The 13,185-nt window shown below is 40.7% G+C and overlaps 1 protein-coding gene across 2 annotated transcripts in view; it reads right to left on the bottom strand.

The window, feature by feature from the left end:
• The window catches only part of si:ch211-117c9.2 (solute carrier family 26 member 6), a 31,008-nt gene extending 18,237 nt beyond the window's left edge, over positions 1 to 12,771 (bottom strand). For both annotated transcript variants that reach the window (XR_006053340.1, XM_042215844.1), the window contains exons 1-8: positions 12,126 to 12,771; positions 11,276 to 11,415; positions 10,905 to 11,015; positions 9,760 to 9,932; positions 9,481 to 9,645; positions 7,492 to 7,644; positions 7,196 to 7,278; positions 6,677 to 6,824 (exon numbers count right to left, since the gene is read on the bottom strand). Coding sequence is in view for 1 of the 2 variants with exons in the window: in XM_042215844.1 (XP_042071778.1) it covers positions 6,677 to 6,824; positions 7,196 to 7,278; positions 7,492 to 7,644; positions 9,481 to 9,645; positions 9,760 to 9,932; positions 10,905 to 11,015; positions 11,276 to 11,415; positions 12,126 to 12,265 (1,113 nt within the window). In the remaining variant the exon portion in view is untranslated. The remainder of the gene's footprint in view (positions 1 to 6,676; positions 6,825 to 7,195; positions 7,279 to 7,491; positions 7,645 to 9,480; positions 9,646 to 9,759; positions 9,933 to 10,904; positions 11,016 to 11,275; positions 11,416 to 12,125) is intronic.
• Between the last annotated feature and the right edge of the window lie 414 nt (positions 12,772 to 13,185).

Raw genomic sequence — 13,185 nt, forward strand, 5'->3', positions numbered from 1 at the left:
CAAACAAAAACTGTTGTGAGCCGCCACCCTTATATCGCCTTTGGGCTTTTGGAGCCTTGACCTGACTTTTAAAAAATAATTGGAAAAAAAGCACTATGCTGCTAAAAGATGAAAAATAGATATTTGCAAAATTCTGCCTAAATATGTATTTTACCTGGTTAATGTGTGTGGCGGGGCGTGGTCTGCAGCGCCGCTGCAGGGGAGGCGGACGCACCTGAGCGGCACCCGCAATCACGCCTCGCCGCCTTTACGTCTGTGCTCTCTATGCTGTTGTGTTGGTGTGTGTCGGGCTGTGAGCTGCAAAGCTACAGCCGGCTGTATGCGTACAGCAACCGTGTGTGAAAAGTGGTCAATAAAGAGATGCTGAAAAGCGTGTTCATGCAAACATCGTCGGGTCTGCCGTGATATGTTTACAATGGGACTTCTGCTCCTGAACCTCTGCGCACAGCGTCTGCAGGTCGGGGCTGTACGAAGTCACTTTCATCTTTACGCAGGACTGTAAGCTGTCATCTGTGAGGCGTGAGCGTGTTTGTTTTTAACATAGTTCACGGTGGAGAACTAGCTGCTGACATAATGTGGATCCGAAGATCCATAATTGGCCTACCTGGGGTTGAAAGTCTCGATAAATGCACGGCGTTTCGGCGGGTACACCGGCTTCCGAGTGTGACGCTTATTTTGAGCGATGAAAAAATAATAGAATATAATTTTATTTTTATATTTCAATATCACAATAATCTTCCAATTTAGAACTACAAGTTAAAAAAAGAACTAACATAAATAAAATACACTTCAGCTAAATACTTCTAATTTATTTTCCCAAACCACGCGGAGCCGCACTATAAGGACTAAAGAGCCGCATGCGGCTCCGGAGCCGCAGGTTGCCGACCCCTGGCCTAGCACGAGACCTGGAGCTCAGGGGGCAAAACAATCGCATGAGTGCTGCTGCTTGACTGAGGAAGAAAAAAGTAGTTGTGGTAAGCATCACATGACCACTGTAAAGACAAAGCAACAAGGTGACATATACCAGTTTATAAATTGTGTTGATAGGCCACTCAAACCAGAGTCATGATTAAACAATATATACGCCTGTTTTTTCCTCAATAGTTTCGTCACGTTTACTGTCTAAGGACAGCGCAGAGCACTCTCTGCTTATGACCCCCCAAAAAAAAATAAAAAATAAAAAGGGGAAGTTTTAGGAGAGAGAGAGAGAGAGAGAAAAGACAGCAGAAAAAGAGAGAGAGCGAGTTTTGAGATGTGAGAGATTTGTGACGTTTAGCGTGTTTGCAGTGTGTAGTTAATGTGTTGTCTTGTGTAGTTAGTGTGTAGTGTTGTGGATAGTTTTGTGTTGTGTGTCAGAACAATGAGGCGACTGCTGTCTCCAGGTAGAAACAGGAGTGATACACCTGCTGCTGTCAGACCTGCAGGTATCAGGCTGTGATGTTCTCCTTTATAGTGGACAGAAATATTTTGGAGTGGCACAAATAATTTGTGTGGCATCTTATTGAAGCAGAACAGCTGATTGTTCTGTAAATAGTTTGAAATGGTTATATTAAAACAAAGGGTAAAAGGTAAATGGATGCAATAACTTGTGCATATGATTTTAAAATTGACAATTTAGTATTGCATTTAAAGTTATGAAAATGATTCATTAACCCTCATAATATCCTCCCGATTTCCATACACCTGTGGTCCTCAGGGGTCAAAAATGTCCCCATTTCATTTGACTGTTTTTTAAAGTATAAAGTATAAATTGTCAATCAATTCAGTGTTACACCTGAGTTTTACTTAAGACTAGAGATGGCACGATACCACTTTTTTATGTCCGATACCGATAGATATCATAAATTTGATATCTGCCGATACCGATATGAATCCGATATAGTGTTTTTTAATCAACAAAACTGTTTTTTAAATATCTTGCTGCATTTTGTATAAGTTCATACTCAAGTTTAAAACAACAACTACACTAAAGCTATTCTGTTATACCTGTATGCAAAAGAAAAATATTTCATAGTTCAGCAATACTGATCAATCTAATAAACTTAAACCTACACCATCCTCCCTATTCTGGTATTTTAAAGAGTACTTAGCATAAATATTAAGCAACCTAACTAATAGGGTTCCAACTCCCAGCAACAACAAAAATAAATAAATAAAATAGGGAACCACCCCTCACGCTCCACCTCATGATGCTTAATCGACGTAATCAACCTTAATTTGATGCAGTGTGAAAAAAATGCACAGAAATCAATTATTTTTCAAGAAATATTAAATAGATTCAACATCTTTCTTCAACAAAATTGCAGACTGCACAGATGGTACCTTCCCAAAGGAAAAAGTACTATAGCTTACTAGGGTATATTAGACTTAATAGTCACTATATACAGTAATGTGACTTCTATTCATTTTACATCAAATTAAAACTTTGGGTGTCAGATAATTATTTATTAAAAGCTAGACATTTTAAATGAGAATAAGAAAGAAAAGTATGTCTTTGTGCCCCTTTTCCCTGTTACATGCCCTATCGGCCCCCCTGGCTAAACTTTGCTAGATCCGCCCCTGCACAGTTACCAGCGTCAGCTACGTAGAAAAAGATCCTGGTTAGAAAGTAATATTAAATAAATTCTAACAACAGCTGATCAAGCTTAAACGTGCTGCTGTTGTTCAGCCGCTGGTTTCCTCTTTCTAGGTGCAAAGTGGGCCAAAAGCAAACTAGAGACACGGACTCGCGACAGAAAAGCCGATCAGCTGATCATTGATAGCAGTTTCATGATTGAAGTAGCAGCAAGAAGAGGCAGTCGCTCCATATATCGCTTGTTAAGCTTAACGCAGGAATGCTTTACAAACATTCAGAGATGGACTTACACACTTGCTTTACTTCTCTTGGGGATAACTTTGTCGGAGATGAAATGCCGGGTTGCTAGCGAAGCTCCACATGCTATCCAGACCACCGACAGGTCCCGCATGCCACAGCCGCTCTATCACGTGATGCATACTGCTCCGACGTGCTAACGTTCTGAGGTGAGTTACGGCGTGTTGCAAGTTTTGTGAGGTGCTTTCGTGATATTTAATGGATCGGATTACATTTTTTATTTTTCTCCGATATCCGATCCAGTAATTTAGGTCAGTATCGGACCGATACCGATATGTAATATCGGATCGGTCCATCTCTACTTAAGACCCACCGGGAACGAGTCCGACTTATTGCCGGCAATGCGAACCAAGCTCTTGCAACGGTTGTATAGGGATCGAATGGCCCGTAGCAATGGGCCAGACACCCCATATTCCCGCAACACCTCCCACAGGACACCCCGAGGGACACGGTCGAATGCCTTCTCCAAGTCCACAAAACACATGTAGACTGGTTGGGCAAACTCCCATGCACCCTCAAGTATCCTCGAGAGGATAAAGAGCTGGTCCAGTGTTCCGCGACCAGGACGAAAACCGCATTGTTCCTCCTGTATCCGAGGTTCGACTAGCGGACGAACTCTCCTTTCCAGCACCCTGGCATAGACTTTCCCAGGGAGGCTGAGGAGTGTGATCCCCCTGTAGTTGGAACACACCCTCCGGTCCCCCTTCTTAAAGATGGGGACCACCACCCCGGTCTGCCAGTCCACAGGTACTGCCCCTGATCTCCACGCAACATTGCAGAGGCGTGTCAACCAGGACAGCCCTACAACGTCCAGAGCCTTCAGGAACTCGGGGCGGACCTCATCAACACCAGGGGCTCTGCCACCAAGGAGTTGTTTAACTGCCTCAGTGACCTCGCCCCCGGAAATTGGCGGGTCATTCCCCTCATCCCCAGACTCTGCTTCCTCCTCGGAAGACGTGTCAGTGGGATTAAGGAGGTCCTCGAAGTATTCCTTCCACCGCCTGACAATTTTCTCAGTCGACGTCAGCAGCGCTCCGCCAGCACTATACACAGTGCAGGTAGAGCACCGCTTTCCCCTCCTGAGACGCCTGACGGTTTGCCAGAATCTCTTCGAGGCAGTCCGAAAGTCTTTTTCCATGGCCTCTCCGAACTCCTCCCACACCCGAGTTTTTGCTTCAGCCACTGCCCGAGCCGCATTCCGCTTGGCCTGTCGATACCTGTCGGCTGCCTCCGGAGTCCCACAGGCTAACCAAGCCCGATAGGACTCCTTCTTCAGACCTCTGTTTCCTCACATTACTGCAAATATTCCTCTGTCTCAGCTGATTCCTCTTTCCTGCTTGATTCTTTGTCTTCATCATAATTGAAATGGATGATGTGTAGTCCTCTGACACATCTTCTATTTCAGTTTCACATTCTGAAAATTCAAGAAACTTCAAGAAGCCCAGTCACTTTCTCTCCAAGCTCCTCAGACTACCATGTCCTGGATGCCTGAGAACCTACTTGAACATAGTTCAGATTCTTCATCACTTTTCTTCACTTCATAGCCTTCTTCCACTTCTGCAGGTGGCTGATGTGCTTTTTCAGAGAAAGGGTAGCATGTGCTCTAAATATTGACAATATTTTCTATATCTTCTAACCCTGGATCTTCCTGAACATTGATTCTTCCTCCTCATTATACTAGAGGACAATATGTGCTTTGTTCTACTGGTCATTGCTTTGCACAACATGGTAAAAAAAGGTATGCTCACAAGCCTCCAGTGCAATGGAGGCCTGTGAGCATACTTTCTGTGTATGTATTATTGTAGGGTCTACCTTACAATATGAAGCACCTTGATGCGACTGTTGTTGTGATTTGGCGCTGTATAAATAAAATTTAATTGAATATAGAGCACCTGCCTCCTCATTGTGCTGCCTGTTGTTGTTGTTGTGGTTGTTATGACCAGTTGCTTGACCCCACACATCAGTGATCCAAGATCAAAGATGTTTGAAAGCAGTATGGTGTGAAAATATGGCCCTTTGCAACACTTTGCAAAACCCCATAAATAAATCAAATTACATAAAACTTATTCCGATCATGCATAGCATAGTAATGAATAGCTTCTGTTATTTTCAGACCATTTGATGAATAAAAAACACATTTATGATAGCAAAAGATTTCTTTAGAGAACAAAAATGACCCAAGGACAACACAATTAAACATGTTTGTGGTTGTTACAGTAAAAAATATAACTTTTTCTACTCTGATTTTATGTTTTTTGTCTGATTTTAGATCAATTGTGTTAATACAGTATGTCAAAATGAAAACATAACTGTAAATTCAGACACGTGAGGTTGTGCTGAAAAGAATGATACCAAACAAGGCAAAGTAAATCGTTTTTAAAGGTGAAATGTGGAGGGAAAATCAAAAGTAGTTAAAAATGGCCAATTATACCCTGGACCCCAGAGGGTTAAACATTTTTTTAAAGTAACACAATAGTTACTTTTCAAGTAATTAATTACTTTTAGGATATTGTAACTCAGTTACTAACTCCGTTAGTTTTTTTGAAGAGTAACTAGTAACTAAAATTACTTTTTAAAGTAACTTGCCCAACACTGTTAATACCTCTATGTTTGTTTTGTAGGCATTTAAAAAACAAAACATCCAGGTTCTTTTTTTTTTTGCATGCATCTAATTTAACCAAACATTAATCATTTCTCTAATGAACTGATTACAAAACCTGATTTACCAGCAAATTATAAACAGTGCAGTTCAGTTCCAGGACATGAGTTTGCATGGGGAATTATTAATCAGGTTACAAAGAACCAGCAAAAAATCGAAAGTGATGCTTCTGTACTGCTTGTAACTCATTTAATTTCTTCTTGTTTCACACAATGTATCTTTTTATTTTAACATTGAATCATGTAACTGACTGATTCAATTATAGTCTGTTATTATTATTTGGGTAATTCAGACACCTGTGACACTTTAAATAACTCTGGAGGGTACTGAAGAAATAAGAGAAAGCCATTTCCCAAAATTGCACTACTAGTTAGAACTAAGTGAATAAATAAAAATGCACTGCATCAATAGCGTAATCTCTCTCTTTGAAGCTTTAGAAAAAACAATAAGAGTTAATGAAACAATGTAGACAAGTATTTTTGTTGCAGCTCACACTGTCTGAGGCTACAATCTAAACATAAGATGTAAGATTATAATGCTTTGGTTATTTATTCTAATGCAGGGATGTCAAAAATCTTTTGACATCTGGGGCCAAATCAAGCACAGTTTGATCCTAAATGGGCCAAGGCTAATAAAACTCCCCTTTCTGCCAGTGTAGCAGATACAGAAATTGCAGGAACTTTTCCTTTATTTAATTGGTTATTTGTTTATTAATTACTTTGATGTAGTATGAATAGCCATAGCGAAGTTGTTTAAAAAAATACATTTAAAAGACATTTACATTTTAAAATTTATGCCCTGCATTATATTTGGTAAAGCTGACCAGCGGGTCAAATTGGAGTCTTTGACAGACTGAATCTGGCCCCGGGGCCTTATGTTTGACACTACTTTTCTAAAGCATTAGCTGAAGTAAATTTATTTCAATTAACTAAGCACCTGAAGCAAAATGAACAGAAGCCTATGCAGCTGGGCCAAAGCTTGATCAGTGACAACCTGAGTAATTGTTTCCACTAATGTGGCAGGAATAGCAGACTACAGAGTAAAGTCTAATTTTAGGCCAAAGTTGTACTCCTCCTTGTTATGAGAGAGTCAGAGGACTGCTTGTACTGTTTGTGCAGGCCACTGTGCGTGTATGCTTTCCTCACCTGGTTGCTGTCCACCTTGTAGCCATATTTGAGGCCAAATGTTTTGCTCAGAGAAATGTTGATGGCAAAGCCCACAATGGCCACAGCAAAAGCATCTCCTATAACGCCTGAGAAGAAAGTGGTATCTGGAGCACGAGGGGCCTTGAGCCTGGAGCAGAAGAAAAACGTGAGCTGTTTTATCAGCGACACACACATGAATCTGTTTAATAATTTAGAAACACGTCAAATTAAATTTTATGAATCCCTCTTTAAAGGCCAGTAGCTGTTGTATACATGTATGACATTAATCTCCTATTATGGCTAGTGTTTACCCCACGCTGTTTTATTGCTTCCGTGGGGAAACCTGGATTTTTCCATAACAGGAGCCTTCAGGAGACACGCTGTTACACACACACTTCTTTGCAGATTGTGTGACAGTCTTATCAACAAATTCTGGATTTCTGGCAGAAATGAAAAGGGAGGAAATTTTGTGCCCTGGGTTTACTCCAGCACTTTATTTCCGCCCAAAGATGAGCTTACCCACTGGGAATTTCTCCAACCACGTCAATGTTGTATTTACTAGGAAGTTCACAGAAATGTGTAATGATTGTTGCTGCTATGACCTGTTGATTAAAAAAAAACAATGTCACTCCAGTATCATTAGTTCTTTTTATATTTCTTTCTTGCAAACAGCCCCTTTCGTGGGCAACTATAGCGTTCCCTGGGTCTAGTGTGATCATTGGGGTCAAGACGCTCCCTGCTGGGTGCATAAATCAATACACCTGCTGTTTTACTTGCAGAGAAAGGATGAAAGAAAAACTAAAAGGAAGACTTACAACTACGAGCTCTATTGGAATAGGCAACGGCAGCTTCTGTCGGTAGCAGTCATTGATTTCTTTGACCACAATGAGAACAGCGAGTGCCACCAGGCTGACCACCAGCTCTGGCACCTGAGTCTGCGGCAGCAGGCTGCAAATGTCCAACACAGTCTGTGAAAAGAAGAAAAACAAACAAGTAAGGCAATACAAACAAAGAGGACTGGAAATTCGGCTAGTACTTAAAGTCAGCAGAAATCTCCAGCAGTAAGGAATACATGTCATCAAAATGCAGCTTCCACTTAAACCCAGCCATCTTTGTGTGTTTGTGTCTGAAGCAAGTTAATTTAAAGCAAACTTATTCCTTCAATTCAATTCAATTTTATTTATATAGCGCCAAATCACAACAAAAGTCGCCTCAAGGCGCTTCATAGATACAGAGAAAAACCCAACAATCATATGACCCCCTATGAGCAAGCACTTTGGCGACAGTGGGAAGGAAAAACTCCCTTTTAACAGGAAGAAACCTCCGGCAGAACCAGGCTCAGGGAGGGGCGGCCATCTGCTGCGACCGGTTGGGGTGAGAGAAGGAAGACAGGATAAAGACATGCTGTGGAAGAGAGACAGAGGTTAATAACAGATATGATTCAATGCAGAGAGGTCTGTTAACACATAGTGAGTGAGAAAGGTGACTGGAAAGGAAAAACTCAATGCATCATGGGAATCCCCGGCAGCCTACGTCTATTGCAGCATAACTAAGGGAGGATTCAGGGTCACCTGGTCCAGCCCTAACTATATGCTTTAGCAAAAAGGAAAGTTTTAAGCCTAATCTTGAAAGTAGAGATAGTGTCTGTCTCCTGAATCCAAACTGGAAGCTGGTTCCACAGAAGAGGGGCCTGAAAACTGAAGGCTCTCCCTCCCATTCTACTTTTAAATACTCTAGGAACAACAAGTAGGCCTGCAGAGCGAGAGCGAAGTGCTCTAATAGGGTGATATGGTACTACAAGGTCATTAAGATAAGATGGGGCCTGATTATTTAAGACCTTGTATGTGAGGAGCAGGATTTTGAATTCAATTCTGGATTTAACAGGAAGCCAATGAAGGGAAGCCAAAACAGGAGAAATATGCTCTCTCTTTCTAGTCCCTGTCAGGACTCTTGCTGCAGCATTTTGGATTAGCTGAAGGCTTTTCAGTGAGTTTTTTGGACATCCTGATAATAATGAATTACAGTAGTCCAGCCTGGAAGTAATAAATGCATGAACTAGTTTTTCAGCGTCACTCTGAGACAGGATATTTCTAATTTTAGAGATGTTGCGCAAATGGAAGAACGCAGTCTTACATATTTGTTTAATATGTGCGTTGAAGGACATGTCCTGGTCAAAAATGACTCCAAGGTTCCTCACAGTGTTACTGGAGGCATATGTGTATTCTCTTAAACTGCTTGATCTGACTTCTTCAAAGTGTGTTTCCAAGTTCAATATTGTCTCATTACAGCAGGTAAAATTACAACTTCATCTAATCTGATATGTGTGTAATAACATCTAGCATGTAAGCTCCTGTAATTCCCTGCATAGCTCCAGTGAGATTAGCTTCAGCTACTGGAACCATACTGGTGACTGTAATTGGACTGGTATATTTCATGAAGCTCTTTTCTGGCATTACTGGCCAAGCAAAACTTTTACTCTAAAAGCCATGTTCTTATAGTATTTTATATCATGCACTTTGTTGCACTCAAGGACACAAACACACAAACTTTGTATTTATTTACAAAGGTGATAGGAATAACTCATCCATTTATGTAGGTGCAGGCATCATAAAACTGTTGTAATTAGTCCAGTGCAGTCATTAAATAAAAGTTAATGATATAAATTTTTAACTTTGCAAAACTAATTTTTTAAATGTTTAATCGTAAAGGTCAAAGTAGCACAAAAAGTAAATAAATAGTGACAGCAATTTAAAATGTTAGTGTACTTAAGTGTGAATTGGATAGATAATGATTAACACACTCACATAAATGAGGGAGAGGGGGCCAGTGAAGCGAGACGGTGTGATTCCAAACAGGTACTTGAGCTGGGAGACACACACGTGGCATGCCGATCCTGTGGTGTAGCCACGAATGAGGGGCTCAGAGAGGTAGGTGACCACGAAGCCAAACCTCACCACACCCAACAGAATCTTAGGATGTAAAATGACAAAGTCAGTGAAAGAAAGGAGGTGAAATATGCCCTGAAAGGTTTGCTCATCACTTCACTAAAAGCTGTACGTCTGACACACAAAATAGACACACACCTGAAAGATTCCTGTCAAGACTGTGAGGGAACATGCCACCTGTACTCTGTAAGCATCGCGTTTATCGATGTCCACAGTTTCCGTCCCATTAGTGCCATTCACAATAAAGTTACTGTCAGGTGCCAGCCTTTCTGTCACACTCCCGACCATGATGCTGATCACAGCAAATGTACCTGAGCATACAAAATACAGCCATGTGGACACACAGATATTCATAGGGACATGGAAGAATCAGATTAGCAATGCTCCAAAAGGTTGATTCTGTTCATCTGGACATTTTCAGTTGGAGAAACGTTTCGTCACTCATCCAAGTGACTTCTTCAGTCTCAGCTGACTGCAGGTTAGGTTAGTTAGTTCATACAGATTTTACAGTAAATCTGGATGAAACTTGGCACACAGGTACAGTAGGTGTCCCAGAGGAGGGATGTGTTGAAAGCTGGACATCAACTATTCAGGATGATTTTTAATGAATTTAGGAAATTGGCATAATTGTAGTGTATTGGCTGTATTGAATTGAATATAAATGTCATTTAATTTCTGAGGAATTTTACAGTAAATCTGGATGAAACTTGGCACAGAGGTACAGTAGGTGTCCCATTCGAAGCTTCCTTGGGATATCAGCCTTCCCTATTTCCTGCTGTGGAAGGTGAGCATTCTGTACCCTCCGTCCAGGCTCATCTACGCAGGTGTCGACGGGTTTGGCGGGCCACTACGCACAAAGGAGAACAACAAACGCATCGCAGACCGGCACCGGACCCCAGCACCCGAATACTCTGCCGGTCAGAAGGTGTGGCTCTCTACCCGCTTTGTTCCCGTCAGGACCGAATTCAAAAAACTTACACCCAATTTCATCGGTCCTTTTGAGATCTCTGCCCTAGTCAACCCTGTCTCTGTGAAGCTGAAGCTCCCTCACAATATGAAAATCCATGATGTCTTCCATGTTTCACAAATCAAACTGTGGTCTGCGCCTGAGTCTGCCTCACTATCCATGACAGTTTCTCCCACTGAAAACGCTACGTCCAGATGAACAGAATCAATTTTTGGAGATTTACTTACCTGGATGATTGAGAATGCATCAAGACAGATTAGCAATGATGTTAAAGCTTTTTTGAATTAGGAAAACAGACATTTTCCACATCACTTACCTATAGAAATGTGTCTCGATGTACCGAAGATGAAGTAGACCAGCACTGGGAAGAGGGAGGTGTAAAGGCCATACACTGGTCGCAGGGAAGCCAGAAGAGCATATGCCATGCCTTTTTAAAGAAGATAGAGCGCATATGTGTCAGCTTAAAGTCCTTCAGACACATTTTGGTTGCTTAAAAGATTGATAGAAACATCCTTTTTCTGTTTACTGATTAGAGTGGGGTGGGAGAATTGATATCAGCCTGTGTCCTAATTATTGTCTTCAGATTTGGATAAAATTAAGGTAGCTGCTTCTATTACAAACATTTGTACTGAATTTGTGTGGCTAAAGAGTGAGCTCCCTCAAGTGCACAAATTCCCACATACAAACCCTGCGGCAGATGCATGATGCCGACACTGCAGCCAGAAATCAGGTCTCCTAAGGCATTTTCTCTGATGGAGTAACGAGGCAACCAGCTGAGAACAGGGACCCAGGTTAGAAGTATGTGTTTCAGCCTGGGCACCGAACATCTGCAACAGTCATTCCAGAAAGACACAATTTAAGTGCTGATATCGACTTTGTAGTTTGTAGTTTTAAGCTTAAATAAATAAAGAATATCTATGTACCTTTTTATATCTATTAGTCTGCTGAAGAGGGATATATACAAAAAGACTGACAATGTAACTTGTGAACTGTACCACCTGTTACATCTTTTATCAGCTGGGGCTGTAAAAGATTAAGTCACTGTGGCTTAGGGTAGAAATGTGATAAGCTTCCATGGAGTAATAACTAAGTATTTAACAAAAATAAATAAATAAAATAATTAATTGCCTTTCTCCTGCATGAATATTTGCCTTCTTTGTCCCAAAGAAATATGTAAGGTAATAAAGTAAGTCTCGACCTCCTCTGCCATGTTGACGTGTTAACAGTTATGAATTCATGTAATTGAACTGTCAATAATTGCTTTTGTGATTCATCAGTATCACTTTTATGGTCAGATATGATGTGCTGTATCACAAGTTGTTTTAAAGGTTAACCAGGGAAAATTTTCAAAAATGATGAACTTTGCTTTGAGATAACAAAACAGTTAACCAACCAGACAAGTCAAACCTCTATCTAAACATGCAAACTCATTCTCAGCTCTTTAGCTCACTTCATTAATATCTTTTAAATGTTGAGAAGTTCTAACCCTAACCCTTTGTCTTTGCGATAACTTCCCATGTCTTTTTAAAAAAATTACCTCAGGGGCTCTTTCACCTGATCACCCAGTGTCAGTTTAGTGGACCAGGTCTCTTTTTGAGCCACTTCATCCAGGCATAACTCATCCAGAACCTCCCTCTTCACAAAATACTCAACGGATTGCAAGTCCTTCTCCTCCATGTCCTTGTCTACTTGAGCAAATGTCCGAGACCTCTGTAAAGTTGGGTTTGTTTTGAGGGTCCTCTTGAGTGGTACGGACAGTTACAGGTGTCACCACTGTGTGAAGAGAACGAACCCCCCTCAGTGTTCTGTAATAATGCGTCTGTGGGAGTGACTGTTCCTTTTCCATCCTGGTAAGAGAAGATCCACCTCCCCGCATGTCCCTGACTGCACACTTGCACACACCTGATGTAATGTGTGTCTGTGTGAACATACATGTGTGTTGGCCTATGGCAAATAATTTGCTAAAAGTAACTTAAAAGGATGAATTGCAGAAACTGCAGAAAACTGCAACTGAAAAACAGAACATGTGTTGTATAATGTAACGAATGTGCATTAATACAGAGGTTTTTTTAAACACTTACTCAATTTTATTTTCATTTTAGATTTCTTCTGTAAAGTGTATTTCCTCAGTGAGGGACAATAAGGGATATTTCTATTCTATTCTATTCTGAACCATTCTCTCATAATCTGCTTCTAAATCATCTATAAACACTTTCTAGAATAGAATAACCTTTTATTGTCATTGTACATTTAAATATGTTTACTATCTTTATTGTTTATCTATTATCTTTATTGCTGTTGAGCTTCAGTAAAGAGATAAAATAACATCATTTTCATTGTCAGCAGAAAATCCATGCCAGATATTTCTTACGGTGTCTGATATGTTTCTTTGAACCTGGCAGACTAGTAAAAACAGGCAACACCCTCGTGATCTAAATGTCACCAGCTAATCTTATGTATCCCAGCTGCCTGTTTACATATAAGGTAACTTTGTTACACATGCCATGTTTGAAAAATCAAAAAACAACATAGAAAGGTTTTATTTTTGTTAGAGATATTGAAAAGTCATCTGGGGGGATGTGAAACCCTAAAAATAT

Source organism: Haplochromis burtoni, unplaced genomic scaffold (assembly GCF_018398535.1).
Source record: "Haplochromis burtoni strain Fernald_Lab_line unplaced genomic scaffold, NCSU_Asbu1 Contig_840, whole genome shotgun sequence".
NCBI lineage: Eukaryota > Metazoa > Chordata > Actinopteri > Cichliformes > Cichlidae > Haplochromis > Haplochromis burtoni.